The following is a 15,577-nucleotide window of genomic DNA, read 5'->3' on the forward strand; positions in this document are numbered from 1 at the left end:
TTCCCACCAACCAATATAAGCTCGCCAAATTCTGTGTTAATGAGCTGCTGTAACTGGCTTCCTAGCACGTAACATGGTTGGTTTAACCGACTCTGGAATGCCCTCTAGTCTTAAGAGAGCGCTCTCAGTGGACTTCCGGTGGGCAGGGCACCAAGTGTGGCCGCATTTTATATGGGCTCTGGACTCAGATGCTAAAAAACTGCTTCCAAACTGCAGCTTTGCCCTGGGATTGCTTTTACCCAGCTCCGTACAGACTTTCTAAGACCCTACTGCCACTTACTGTATGGGTCCTGGGTCTGGAGCCACTCTTATCATGCAGGAATCCAGCCTGCAAGGTATCAGGCGCGTATGACCGCCCGCCATTTTATGGGCGCGATTATCGGGGAGAACGTGCAAGTCTTTCACACTCACTTATTCCTTTCCTAAGGCTTGGAAGTCGCTGGAGCCTGTTTTCAAAGGAGAAATCTTTTTGTCTGCAGCTGCAACTCCGCGTTACATTGGAGGTATTGGATCTCTCTGCTGGGTCATCATTTCAGTTTGCTGCTGGGCAGAGCTGAGGTGCCTCCCCTACATCTCTCTCCAGTCACCAAGAGCAACCCCTATTCACTGAATATGTCTACTGAAGCGCTGCTTCGCTTAACTGAGGAACTGAGTGATCTCCTATCATCATATTTGGATGACCGAATCAATAGTCTGCTATCTCGAATAGACGCCGTGGTGGATTCTAAGGTTCCTGCATTTTGGTCTGCGGATGCATCCACAACTGAAATTTCTTCACCTGTAGTGATGCCTGATCCCACTGCTTGCTGTCCCCAGCACCTGGAAGGGGTTAATCCCCCCTCGTCTAGCCTCCTTTATACTCAGAGTGACTCATACTCTAACACTTGGATGGACGGTATCTCTGTCTCGGGACAAGGGGACACAATGGTGCGTGCTATTCACTCAATACAGGCTATACAACATGATCGGAAGCTGCTATCAGTTCTGGCTATGCACAGATCGTCTCAGACTAGGGAAGCCAATCCCGGACCATTTTTTTAATCCCGGGTATCGGGATTGAAAAATGGCCAATCCTGGGATTCCCGGGATACCCGGGATTGGCTTTTAGATAAGTGGCCGCCCCCTCGCCCCGCCCGTCCCGCACATATAACTTACCATATACCGAGGGCGGACGGGAGGGGATCATCCTTTGATCACTGCTGACGGCTCCTGACAGCGCTGCGTGACCTCTCACGCTGCGCTGGGGACCAGGAAGAAGGAAGTCGGGCAGCGTCTGAGCGCCCTGTGGACGCTCAACGCTGATCCCTCAATCCCCGGGATTGGAGCTTCCAATCCTGGTATTGAATCCCGGCCATTTTTGGGCCTAAATCCCGGGATTCCGCCGATCCCGGGATTGGCCACCATATCTCAGACGTCACTACTTGGCACCTTTAATTCTGACTTTGTCATTTACAGCTTTAGCTTAACCACGTCCATACTTGCATCATGGTACCTATACCTGTGCTATTGTTTTTCACCCCTCACTATGTTTACTTTTCTTTTGTTGTAACTTCAGTTAAAAAGAGAAGAGAAAGGAAAAAAAAAAAAATATATATATATATATATATATATATATATATATATATATGAGTGTGTGTGTGTGTTGGTTTTTTTGGGTTTTTTTTTACGTAAACTGTTTTTATTGCGACAATAGACATACAAGTTTAACAACATATTTCTAACAATAGAAAACAAAATCATTGCAGATTAATCATAGCAGTAAGTCATTACTTGGTCTTCTAAAATATGGAAAAACATCATCTATTTTCAGTCTCAAACAAATATATAGAGATGACATTATGATAAAACAGTAGAAAAAGAGAGGCTGAGAGAAAGGAGAAGAAAGAACGGAAAGAAAGAGGGGGGAGATAGTGTAGGGATGTAAGAAGTGGAAGTGCGTAAGCTTGTCTAAATGCCCAAACGGGCCACACAGTAAGTTAGAGGAAGGGCACAACTGGCAGGTGATCTGAAACATGTCGAAAAATTATCAAGATTAGTAGTAGGAGAGAGTCTAAATAGACATGTAAGTCTTATATATAGGTGACTCCTTGAAGTCATACCAGGGAAACCAAATGGCTGTGAAATCGGTTGATCTTCCTAATGAAAAGGAAATAAGATCCTCTATATCTAAAAAGTAATCAATCCTGTTAATCCACTGTTTGATCGAAGGAGGTGAGATTGACCTCCAGAGATTCGGTATTACTGCCTTGGCCGCATTGCTAAGATGTCTCAGCAGTGAGCTCTTATAGGTGTGTGAACCTACCTGGGTGAGGCTGAGGAGCCAAAACTCCGGGTCTTTAGGGACTACATCACCCAATATCAATTTAGAACACTTAAAAACTTCCCTCCAAAAGGAAATTATAAGAGGACAGTCCCACCAAATATGCAAAAAGCCCCCTGGGGCTCCCCTACATCGCCAGCAAAGGTTTGAGAGAGTAGGAAACATCTTATTAAGCGCTGAAGGGGTCCTGTACCATCTATATATGAGTTTATAAAGAGTTTCCATTGTTGACAAACATATAGAGCTTGCCTGGGTATTCCGGAATATAGATTCCCAATTAGTTTGTATCGCCAACTTCGGTAATTCCTTCTCCCAAGCACTCATGAAAGTAGGGGGTTGTGGGAAAAGGTCCTCCATGATAATCACATAGCTTTGGGATATGGTGTGTGTGGGGGGTTGAGGAGAAACGCACATTTTTTTCAAAAGCAGTAAGATTTCTAGTTATGTCAGAGAGATTCTTGGAGGATGTTAAGAAATTATCAACTTGGAGAAATTTCCAAAAATCGAGATTCGGTATATTCCAAAGAGATTGAATATCTGAGAACGAACGCACCCTGCCCGAACTCACCAGCTGACCGACTCTGAAAAGCCAAAATTCTATTTAGTTGTACAGCATGGTAATAACTGGGGATGTGTGGAAGCTGTTGACCACCCTGATATTTTCTCCGAAATAGTATGTCGTGTTTGAATCTAGGTGTGTTGCTGCCCCAAACAAAAGCTCGTATAAGATTCTGAATGTCTCGAAACCATTGGGGAGGGATGTGGATGGGGAGGGTTTGGAGAAAAAACAATATCCTAGGCAGGGCATTCATTTTGACTACATTAATTCTGCCAAACCAAGATAATCGTAGTCTCCTCCACTTTTGGAAATCTACACGGAGCAAATTCAGTAAGGGGCTAAAGTTCAGGGAAAATAATTTAGACAAATCATTAGAAAGCATAACTCCCAAGTATTTTAACTTATGATCATGCCAAGTGAAAGGGAAGGAGCTTTTCAAACCCGCAACCACACTAGGAGAGGTAGTCAAGTTCAGTGCAACAGATTTGGAATAATTAATCTTGAAGTTAGAAACGACTCCGAACCTATCAAATTCCGACATCAGGTTAGGGAGTGAGGTGACCGGGTTCGAAATTAGAGTGAGTAAATCATCAGCATATAGGGCCAATTTGTATTTGTTCCCCTTCACTAGCAGACCAGAGATATTTTGATTAGCCCTTATACTTCTAGCTAAAGCTTCCATACATAAAACAAAAAGTAGCGGGGATAATGGGCAACCCTGCCTTGTGCCATTTGAAATAGTGAAGGAGTCTGATAAGGAGCCATTGATTCTAATTCTGGCGGAAGGGGTATCGTAGAGAGACAAGATTCTATGGAGACAAGCGTTGCCTAACCCCAGATGCTTCAAAATACCAAACAAGAAATCCCAGTCCACCCTATCGAATGCCTTCTCAGCATCAGTCGATAACTGGATCGAGTGGGACGTGGATTGGTTGGCATAGTGAATCATACTAAGCACCTTAGACGTATTATCTCTGGCCTCGCGGCCTAAGACAAAACCAGCCTGGTCTCCATGAATCAAATCCGGCAACAATAGTTTAAGACGATTTGCAACAAGTTTAGCAAAAAGTTTTATATCAATGTTCAGCAGCGAAATCGTCCGGTAACTAGCACAGAGACTGGGATCTTTACCCTCTTTAGGTAAAACTGTGACATGAGCTTCAAGGGATTGAGAGGAGAAAAGTGAAGTGTCGGAGATGGTGTTGAAGGCTCTCGTAAGGAGAGGGGTCAACTTTTCCTTGAAGGCTTTATAGTAGGCAATAGTAAACCCGTCAGGGCCCGGGCTTTTACCATTGGGCGAAGAATCAATGGCCTTCGTGACTTCCTCGGTAGATAAAGGGGCATCCAAGCCATCTGCATCTTCTTCGGACAATGTCGGGAAGTTTAGGGATCTCAGATAAGCAGATATATCTGCTTGATGGGATAATTTATCCGCCCGCCCAGTCGGCCCAGAAAGATTATAAAGAGTGGAGTAATAATCCTGAAAAGCTTTAGCAATTTTAACAGTCTCGTGTTGGGGATGGCCTACATCATCCTTAATTGAATGAATAAAGGTAAGAGCGCGTTGCTCGCGAAGAGCCTTAGCCAACAATTTCCCGGGTTTGTTACCCCATTGTTTTTTACACAGATAATATATTCCACTTTAGCGCTCTCCGGGTTTAACACGTCACTTTTACATGCACAAATCTTCCAAAAGGACGCAACCTATATAATATGTGTCTCTGATGGCAAATACCAATCAGAGTGCATACAGAGAAAAACAAAAGGCACACAATAGTGTAGAGTCTTTTTGTCAGGCGAAGATAATTCTTATTTCAATACATCACACTCACAAGAATCCATAAGGTTTTAGGCATATCTTGGTTTCTTTATATCATAAAGTTGTCCCATTCCACAGGAAATGGAGGAGGCGGAGGGCCACTTCGTCTGGAGATTCAAACTCCTATCACTCCAGTTTTCATACAACGAGAGAAAGAAGGCAAATAGTGCAGCAAGCCCTTACAGGTAGCAAGTATTTATTTTTAAAAAAATGCACTCACATGTTAACAAATAAAAAAAGGCATATCACAAAGTTATTCCTGATTTCCCCAATAAACACCTCACTGGCTCGCTAAGGTGACCTTCAGCAGGTATAGTCAGAGTCCCGGGCACTCACGGCTTTCCTTCCAGGTGGTGAAGAGAGGAATCTCAGGAACCGTCAGGATATCCAGTCCAATCCCGCTTAACGCGTTTCGGTTATTACCTTTCTCAAAAGCGGAATCCGCTTTTGAGAAAGGTAATAACCGAAACGCGTTAAGCGGGATTGGACTGGATATCCTGACGGTTCCTGAGATTCCTCTCTTCACCACCTAGAAGGAAAGCCGTGAGTGCCCGGGACTCTGACTATACCTGCTGAAGGTCACCTTAGCGAGCCAGTGAGGTGTTTATTGGGGAAATCAGGAATAACGTTGTGATATGCCTTTTTTTATTTGTTAACATGTGAGTGCATTTTTTTAAAAATAAATACTTGCTACCTGTAAGGGCTTGCTGCACTATTTGCCTTCTTTCTCTCGTTGTATGAAAACTGGAGTGATAGGAGTCTGAATCTCCAGACGAAGTGGCCCTCCGCCTCCTCCATTTCCTGTGGAATGGGACAACTTTATGATATAAAGAAACCAAGATATGCCTAAAACCTTATGGATTCTTGTGAGTGTGATGTATTGAAATAAGAATTATCTTCGCCTGACAAAAAGACTCTACACTATTGTGTGCCTTTTGTTTTTCTCTGTGTGCACTCTGATTGGTATTTGCCATCAGAGACACATATTATATAGGTTGTGTCCTTTTGGAAGATTTGTGCATGTAAAAGTGACGTGTTAAACCCGGAGAGCGCTAAAGTGGAATATATTATCTGTGTAAAAAATTGTGACATACGTGTGAAGTAGGTGAAACTTCATTTATATATATCACTAAGCTGATTTCCGGTTTGTATTGCGCACTCTAGAACCTCTTAAATCCTATATCTTCCTTGTTACCCCATTGGTAATATCTGCTTCGGCACTTCCGATAAGAAAACTTAACCCTGTCAGAGAGTAATTTATTCAAATCGGCCCGAGCAGCCTCAAGATCAGAATAGTGTTGAGGGGTTTGAGAATTTTTATGTAGAAGTTCTAGGGATTTAATTTTAGATAATAAGTCATCTCTGAGTTTTTCCCTCTGTTTTTTACGAACGGAGCCCAACTGGATACACACCCCTCTGAGGACGCATTTATGTGCCTCCCACACAGAGATCTTAGAAATATCCTCCGTGTCGTTAATGCTAATGTAGGAATCTAAGGCTGCGTCTAGTTGTGAACGACATATCACGTCTTGCAATAAAGTATCATTAAAGCGCCATGACCATTGACGCCGTGTACCGGACGGTAGACGTATTGTAAGATTAACCGGAGCATGGTCTGACCAAACAATTTGCCCAATGGAGGAGTCAGAAATCAAATGTAAATGTCGATGACTTAGAAATAGATAGTCGATTCTGGAATATGTCTGATGGGGATGTGAATAAAAAGAAAAATCTACCTCAGAGGGGTGCGTCATCCTCCAAGAGTCAATCAGCTGGTTGGTGGTCAAGCAGGGCACGTCTCACTCTCCTATACTCCTTCTCCGACCGAAAGGCAACTTTCTTAGAGGTATCTTGAAGGGGGTCGAGAGTCCAGTTTAAATCACCCCCCATCACCACCGCCCCCTCAAAGAGAGCTTCAGCAGCCTCCAAAACTGAAGACAGAAAGGAAGGCTGCTTAGTGTTGGGAGCATAAACATTTAAAAAGGAAAAACGTTGGCCATGTATATCACACTTAACCAGTAACCCCCTACCTTCAATCAACCTGTGGGAGGAAACATTAAGGATGGGTAGATGGCGGGCCAATAGAATGGCTACACCCAACGTCTTCCCGGAAGGATTATTAGCCATGAAAACATGGGGGTAGTAGTGACATTTAAGCGACGGGACGTTGCCAATCTTAAAGTGTGTTTCCTAGAGAAGGGCAACGTCCACTTTCTCGTCTCTAAGCCATTTGAGGAGTTTAGATCTCTTTTCAGGAATATTCAGGCCTTTTACATTAAGGGTAGTTACTCGTAAATCATCCGGACCCATTATAAGATAAGCTTCAACAAATTAGCAAAAGACATCCCTACCACAGGAGTATAGAGGGAAGAAAGAAGGACATTAAGAAAAGACGATAGTTTGAAAAGGAAAGCATTAAAAGTAGAAGAAGAAATTGCAATGTGAAAAGATACAGTGCAAAATACATCAATAGTGAACCTCATTAACAGTAACATGAGAAAGAAAACTGCTGCAAAGGTATGGAAGCGGAAACCTGCCGTCTCCCAACCCAAGGAGATAGGGGATGCAGCATAGTGGGGGTCCTACGGGGGGCCAAGGACGGCGACCACCCACGGTACAAAATGTACTCAATACAACAAACAAAAAAATAATTTTACCTAGGAATAATAATGAATACCATATGAAATACATGAGAGAGAGATCGAAATATTGTGAGGAAACGTGAGCATAAGCAAACAGGATGCAACCTAAATACGTTTCAACCACAACGCAACAATTATAGAAATAAACCACCAATCTGAAGGAACCATAACAAAACAGATCACATATTTTAGAAGCATGAATTAGCACATAAAGAAAGAGCCACATATGCGTCCGTAGAAACAGGAACTAACACATCAGTACAAGCAAAAGGTTCCAATCATGGAGGCTCCGAAGATTGTGAGCTTGTAGGAGGAGTCCCCCGCACACGCGGGGATCGCACTTGTTGCCACATGTCATCTGGAGGGGTCACGGCTGGTATAATAGGCTGATGATGGTAAGAGTCCCAATCAGGCAACAGAATTGGCGGAATGCCTAGAGTCGTGAGGAAGGCCGGCAGATCAGACGGTTTATAGAGCACCGCCACCTTGCCATAATGGGAAACCTGAAGAGAAAAAGGGAAGCCCCATCTATATTTCAGTTCGAGCTTCCGAAGGGAGTCAGTGAGAAGTTTCAAGGCTCTGCGTTGTTGCAGGGTTGACCATGCCAGGTCAGGGAATAACTGAATCTTGTCACCTTGGAAATAAATATTATCCAGCTGACGGACCTTTCTTAGTATCTCCTCCTTTTGAGCATAATAGTGGAGCCTACAGATCACATCTCTTGGCCTGTCCGACGGCAAACCTCGAGGTCGGAGAGCACGGTGAGCTCTATCGAACATAATGTCCCCATTCGGGTCCAAATCAATAAGCTCTCCAAATATCGTTGTTAATGCATTCGTCAGATCAGCTTGCTGGACGCTTTCCGGGAGCCCCCTGACCCTGATATTATTCCTCCTTCCACGGTTGTCCATATCTTCAACACGGGATTTAAGAAAGGCAATATCACTCTGCTGATGAGAAATCACCTCTTGAAAATTAGTGAGAGTAGTGAAGCTAGATGTCTCATGTCGTTCCAGGATGTCGACGCGGGTCGCGATTTGAGACATGTCTTGTTGCAGCGCAGTCACCTCTCGTTTGATGGTAGACAGTAAACGAGTCTCTAACGCCGAGAAATCTTGCTTCGTGGGAAGTGATTTGAAATGGGAGAGAATCTCGCTAATCTCTGCTGTCAAAGAGGCGGACAATGGAGGTTGTGGAGTCTGTGGAGCCGACATGTCTTCCACCGAAGTACGAAGACTTGGGGAGTCAGGGACAGCTAGTGTGGTGGCCGTACCGGTTATAGATGTAGTCAAGAACTGACGTAGATCTGACGAATGGCGGGCCGCAGATTTTGGAGTCTCGTCCAGCTTGGTCTTGGTCTTATTTTTCTTCGTGCCTCTCACCATGAGATCGGTTTATAAAGAAAGGTGATATAGTGTGACACTCTCACATATCCCAGGTAGCAAAAAAAAAGTGGATCGTCGCCGTGCAGTAGCCCCCCACGTGGCTTTAAGGAAACAATAAGCCAGCAGCGACATTAGGCGACAACCGGAGGTCTTCACATAATTGTATGCGGAGCTACGGTCCGCGCCTGAAGCAAACTTCAGAAAAAAAGCGCAGTATGTATCTACAAGATGGTCGACTCCAGCCGGAGGCAGTTGTGGATACGTTGAGGCAAGGGGGATAATTATAGCGAAGGCCGGTCAGAGGCCGATCTCCGCTCCTAGTCGGCCAAATCACAGCTCTTCAGGTCGTCAGGCCACCTGTAAGTAACCCAAGAGGCAGGGAGGTAACTAGTGGCAACAGAATCAGGCATGTGTATTATATCCCTAAAAAATGCGCTCTGCACAGGGGTGCCCGTAGCTCATGCAGTGTTGCGGAGGATGTTAGCTGTATAGGGGCTCCAGGGCGTGTAAGTGATAAGAAAGAGGCGCCTATCCGGGGTGGGCACTTTAAATGCGCGGTGCTGACTTACTATTTTCGGACCACAAGTGCAGCTCCGTGATGGTCCCTGCCCTGTCACTGTAGAGCCGCAAGCAGCGCGTCCTGAGGTGCCGTGTGCAGGCAGGAGCTCCGAGCCCGGAGCAAGGCCTCCTTCCAAAACGGCCACCGGGCGCCGCACAGCTCCGTCCGGTCCCTGAGTACAGAGTGCGGCCGCAGCTCCGTCCCGGCTAGCCTGAGTACAGAGTGCGGCCGCAGGTTACAAGAAGCTGCCTCTCGTAGCGTCCAGCAGTCGCTCCTTCACCGGGGGGCAGGAGAGGATTTCCGCGGCTCGGCTCCGACTGTCCCGGAAGGCCCTCCGGTCCGGGAGGTAAATTGAGGTCCCGGTCTGGGGAGTGCCTGCAGGCCGCAATCCGCAGGAGCTCCAAAAGGTGCTCCCCGATTCCGCGGCATTTGCAGGGGCACACTAGGGGGAATCAAGGGGGACCCGGGAGCCACCCAACAGGAAGCAGGGGCAGAAAGAGGCTATTAAATTGGGTTTTAAGGCTACCAGTAGTGGGAGCATATATAATGTGTGTCTGCTGCCTTCAGCATCCAGGCCACGCCCCCGGGTTTTTCTTTTTTTTTGTATGTTTAGTAGGGCCTTCTTAACAATGTTGTTTCACAGAGGAGAGATTTTTCCTGTTCAATAACAACTTCAGTCCTGTTTTCCGGTTATTTTTATTTAGCCCTCAATGGAATACAGTTTAAACCACATACTGTAGGTAGTTTAAATAAAAACTTGCAGTTTATGCTATTACCATGGGCTACGGCCGTAGCTCATGCTCTCCCCGTTTTGGTTGGGAAATTTTTGGGAAAAAAAGTGTTTGGAGCAATGCATTATTCACTCAGGCTGTGATTAACATATACTTTTGTAAACTGTTCATATAAAAACTTGTCAATCTGTCTAATATGATGTCTCAAAAATGCCTTAGCTTATTTGAACTATATGTTGTATTGTCATGATTAGTGACTTAATCCTGATTTATGAAAACTGTCAAATACATTTGCTTCAATAAAAAAAAAAAAAAATTCAAAAAAAGAGCGGTTTCAACAGCCACCTTGTCAAACGCAGCCACGCTAAATCGGGGAAAAGAAATAGACCCTGTTGCAGAAGGTCTGGACGTAGCGGATGCGGCCACGGCTCGTCTGCGAGTAGACCGCAGATATCCGTGAACCAGTTGTGGACTCTCTTTTGATCCGCTTTAGCAATCGAGGAAGCAGCGGAAATGGTGGTAATGGATACACGAGCTGTATGGCCACGCCATTGGGAGAGCATCCGCTGCCACTGCCTTTGGATCTCTTGTTCTGGACACATACTTGGGTGTCTGATGATTTTGGCGAGATGCCATGAGATCCACCTGTGGGTGACCCCACCGCTAGACTAACATCTGGATCACTTCTGGATGTAAAACCAATTCTCCTGGATGAAAATCCTGACGGCTCAGATAATCTGCTCGGTTGTCCACACCTGGAATGAACCCTGTCGATAATATCACTTCATGCTCGGCCCAATTCAGGATTCGAGCAATTGTATGTTGATGTATGCGACTGCCGTTACGTTGTCTGACTGAACTTGAACAGTCCGAGACTGGAGCATGTGAACTGCCTGTCGCAGTGCATTGTAAATTAGCCTGAGTTCCAGGACATTTATTTACAGCAATCTTTCTCGGTCTGACCATAGACTCTGAAGCTGACAATCTAGGACCACTGCTCCCCAACCTCTGCGACTTGCATCCGTCGTCAGAATTATCCAAGTCCAGACTCCGAACCTTTTTTTCTGCGGTGAGATTGTGTATGTGGAGCAACCAGAGTAGTGATACTCTGGCCCTTGGAGACAACCGCACGATCTGATGAATTTGTAGATGAGAGCCTGACTACTGAGCAGAAAGACCCTGTTGAAAAGGACGTGAGTGAAATCTTCCGAACTGGAGTGCTTCGAAAGACACTACCATCTTTCCTAACGGTCGAATGCACAAGTGCACCGAGACTGTCCGTGGTTTCAGCACTAACTGTACCAGATGATAAATACTTTTGTGCTATCTGTTCTGGCAGTTCATTGATCCACCGTGTCCAGAATCATTCTTAGAAATTGAATTCTTTGACACGGAACAAGGCTTGATTTTCTTTTTCTTTTAAAGTTGACAATCCAACCGTCCTGAACTAGTACATTGAACGTCAGTAAGGCATTTTGAAGGAGTATTTGTTGAGACGGAGCCTTGATGAGAAGGTCGTCTAAGTATGGAACTATTATCACTCCCAGGGATCTGGGATGAACTATCATCACAGATATCACCTTTTTGAATACCCGAGGCGCTGATAAGAGGCCAAACATGGTTTTATTGTACTGCAAATGGACAAATTGGAATGTGTAAGTACATATTCCTGAGATCCAGCGAGATCATGAATTACGTACTGATTGAGCCCCTTTTAGGTTCAATACCGGTCTAACCGAATCATCTGGATTTGGTACTACCAAAAGATCGGAATAAAACTCTTGACCTTGTTGGTGTACTGGTACCTGAATTAAAACTGCTGAATCTACCAAGACTGAATAGCGGTCTGCACAACTGCCCTCTTGTCTGCTGACTTAGGCAGACTTGTCTTGAAAACCGCATGGGTGGTAGACAATCGAACTCTATTTTTTTTTTAATAATATTTTATTGGACATCTGCATACAACATATATATCAACATGCAATAGAGAATCACAAGGGCAAGGAATCGACATGGCATATTACAGAAAGAAACAACTCTGGCTAGGAAAAAGCAATAACGTTTCTTGGCAATTTTTAATTTTTTAAAAAGGAGGTCGACCCACAATAAGTGTTTCAAGAGTGTACCACGTAGTGTGTGATATAGCTTGTCGAAGTGGGATCCTAATGACGTCATCTAGTGTCTGTACATAAGGGAGCCAAATATCAAAGAACTTTTTTATTTTACTTTCTTTGTCAATCATCATTTCAAGCCACTCCATGTGAAATAAGTATGATAGTCTTGTTAAGAATAAAGTCAGAGACAATGAGTCAGTAGCTATCCATTGTGACAGGATAGTTTTTTTTGCCAGCAGCCGCTATTTTAGTTAACAGCATGCGCTAGCCAAGTGACAGTTTGGGGGTAGGAGATGTCGAGTGTATGTCCAAGATAGCCCAATCTGGAGAGACCACCATATCAATGTGTAATTTGTCTTTGATAAACGATTGTATTAAGCCCCAGAATTTGCTGACTTCCGGACAACTCCATAGACAGTGGTAGATATCTGCTTCAGATGCTCCACACTTAAAGCATTTAGATCAGAAGCAGTGCCCATTTGGAATCGTAATTTCGGTGTGATGTAGGATTTGGTAATTCATCTCAGCGTATGACGCCGATATGAGAGTTTTGTTGATTCTGTTAAACGCAGCAAGCATGGTAGAGGTAGTGATGGTTGGTAAGTCCGACGACCATTTAGTCATTCCTAAACAGATAAATGGCGCTCGTGTGTACGGATATTTCGTGTGGGCTGCAACCTGTAAATGAAGTACCTCCAAACGACTTCACAAGAACAAGATTAACAATGGGTTTTTACAAGTGCGCCTGGAAATGATTGTACCTGAAGAGAATTATGTACTAATCTCTTTCCTGATGGTCTGTACTTGCAATGAGATGGTGCTGCTGAATAAAGGAGGCTATAATATAAATACTGGCAATAAACAATAAACAAAAATGCTGAAATAAAATCGTATTTTATTTTATTTGTGTAAGTGCACTGAAAGTCTCTGCTGCTGTAGCATATAGGAGGGGGGGGGGGGGTGGCGGGTTCCACTGCTATGGAAAAAGCAGTGATAAGGTTCTTGAATGAACAGGAGATAATGGTGATATAAGTCCTGATGCTCCACTTCAGAAAAGGTGGCGTCCCACCTCTGAGCGGAATCTCACTTGAATGGAGCTGGTAGTTAAACTATAAATGTCTTTGATAACGGTGGAATCCACAAAAGAGAACAAAGGGGTACCCCTGAGTTGCCGCTGGCGGTGAGGGGTCAGGGTAGGGCTGGTGCTCTTTAGAAATGAGGACTCCGGACAGACCGTACCCCTCTACGCCCTGAACCACCCCGATGTCGCTCTAATGAGCGCAGCGCGGTGTCCCGGGCAGAAGGGGATAGATCGTGAGTCTTGGAGAGGGAGATAGGGACTGCTTCTAGCCTTACTCGGGCTGTCCGCCGCGCCTCCTCCTCTCCTACAGAGTCCCTTACCTTCTAGCTCCTGCCCCGTCTCCTGTCCCTCCGCCAGCGGTCCGCGCCATTGTTGCTGCTGCATCCGGCGTCCTCCCGCACTTCCGGGTTGGTCCGACCACGTGACTAGGTTGAGATCTCACTGGGTCCCGTCTCTTTCCTCTCTCGTCCTTCCTCCTCTGGGTCTCGAATCGCTCGCTCTGTTACTCAATTTAGAATTGTATTGTGAAGTTGCTTTGTGTTTTGTGCTCCAACGCGTATCGGCCAGTGTTGGCCTTCGTCAGGGAGTCCTTGTCCACCATCTTGGATGTGGGCTATTTATGCCCACATACAGCGGGAGTGGCCTGGGTTGGTTTACTGCATAATTAGGAGGGGGGTAGGGTAGGGGTGGGGAAAGGTGTGCTGGGAATAAATGATAAAAACAAAATGAAGTAAAATAAAATAAAATGGGTTTTAACGCTCTCAATCCTGTGTATATGGTATCCCTAAAGGGACAAATGGGAACCATAAAAAATAGTGCCACTTATTGCAGTGCTATACACTAAACTCATGACAGTCAGTCATCCGTGTTCTGGTTATTGGACAGTGATTCTAATGGAATGCTTTATTCAAAAACAATTAGGTTAGTTTGTAGTATAATCACCTGAGCGTCTATGTGGGCAGCTACACACACACACATATACGTTCCCTTTTGTTGCTGAGGGGGTAAGCTGTGGAACTCTAGTTTCCAATAAGTGGGCAGCTACACACACACACATATACAATCCCTTTTATTGCTAAGGGGGTAATCTGGTGGGACTCTAATTTCCAATAAATGTCCTGTCTTATTTGCTTTACCTAAATTTTTCTAAATGTTGGTCATTTGCCTGTAATTACTGCTCTTACCTCATTGTCTAGGTTTAACCCATGAGGTCTTAGGGTTTTTAGTGTGAACATCCATTTCAACTCTTCCTTATTAATCCTCTTTGTAAAGTCCCCCCCCCCCCCTCCAGTTTTGTTTCAACATTTTGATCCCTGTGACTTTCATCCCTTCTGGGTTTTGCCCGTGTTTCTCTCTGAAATGATTTGAGAGGCTGTGAGTTTCTAGACCTTTCTTTATGTTCCTTATATGTTCTGAAATTCTTGTTTTTAGTGGCCTCACTGTCCTCCCTATATACTTCAGGTGGCAGGGGCATTCGAACAGATAGATGACACCCTTAGATTGACAGGATATGTGTTCCTGAATGTCAAATGACTCCTGTGTCCTACTTGATTGGAAGCTTACAATACCCTTGGTTGAGACATGGTTCGATCTACAGTATTGGCAAGAATTACAGTAAAAAAAAGCCTTTGCTCAGATTAGTTCCTGATAGAGTGGGCGGCCCGGTGGTTTTGTCTGGTTTTTGTGTATCTTAGGTAGGTAGTAGAAAACTGGTATGATGGGGTTTGTGGTGTCTAGAAATCCATGTTCTTTCTTGGTCAGTATTCCTTTTTCCAGTCCTTGTGTAAGTAGGTGTTCTAAAGTTTTCTTGTATTTTACTGTGGGGTCTTGTTTTAAAGTCTCGTATGTGTCCTTGTCACCCAGTATTCTAAGGGACTCCTCTATATAGTCATTCTTATCCAGGATCACGACCCCCCCCCCTCCCTTATCTGCCGGCTTAATGACTATGTTCTTGTTTTCCGTCAATTCTCTGAGTGCACCCTTTTCTCGAATACTTAAATTGAAATCTAAATTTTTTGTGTCTAATTTATCTAGGTCTCTGGTCACCAGTTGCTCAAATGTATCTATCAAGGATCCTCGCATATGTTGGGGGTAAAAAGTCGAGGTCGGTCTCAAGTCTGAATGTCTAAAAATGTCCTTGCTTGGGTTATAGTCTACATTCATGGCGCTGTTGTTATAATATTTAGCAAGTGTAAGTTTACGGGTAAACCTGTGTAGATCTAAATAGGTCTCAAATTTGTTAAGTTTCTTTGTAGGGGCAAACTTTAAGCCCTTGTTCAACAGTGTTATGTGTTCGGTCTTTAGTGCAGTCGAACTGAGATTGAATATCCCTGTCTGATCTACTTCTGTAGGTTGTTTCGTTTTTGT

At 44.5% G+C, this 15,577-nt stretch overlaps 1 protein-coding gene across 1 annotated transcript in view; it reads right to left on the reverse strand.

The window, feature by feature from the left end:
* LOC135057166 (uncharacterized) overlaps nt 1–15,577 on the reverse strand; it is a 264,057-nt gene that overhangs the window by 136,867 nt on the left and 111,613 nt on the right. The window contains exons 9-12 of the mRNA XM_063963065.1: nt 7,975–8,715; nt 6,502–6,629; nt 5,035–5,227; nt 3,732–4,241 (exon numbers count right to left, since the gene is read on the reverse strand). Coding sequence (XP_063819135.1) covers nt 3,732–4,241; nt 5,035–5,227; nt 6,502–6,629; nt 7,975–8,715 — 1,572 coding nt within the window. The remainder of the gene's footprint in view (nt 1–3,731; nt 4,242–5,034; nt 5,228–6,501; nt 6,630–7,974; nt 8,716–15,577) is intronic.

This window comes from Pseudophryne corroboree, chromosome 3 (genome assembly GCF_028390025.1).
Source record: "Pseudophryne corroboree isolate aPseCor3 chromosome 3, aPseCor3.hap2, whole genome shotgun sequence".
Lineage (NCBI taxonomy): Eukaryota > Metazoa > Chordata > Amphibia > Anura > Myobatrachidae > Pseudophryne > Pseudophryne corroboree.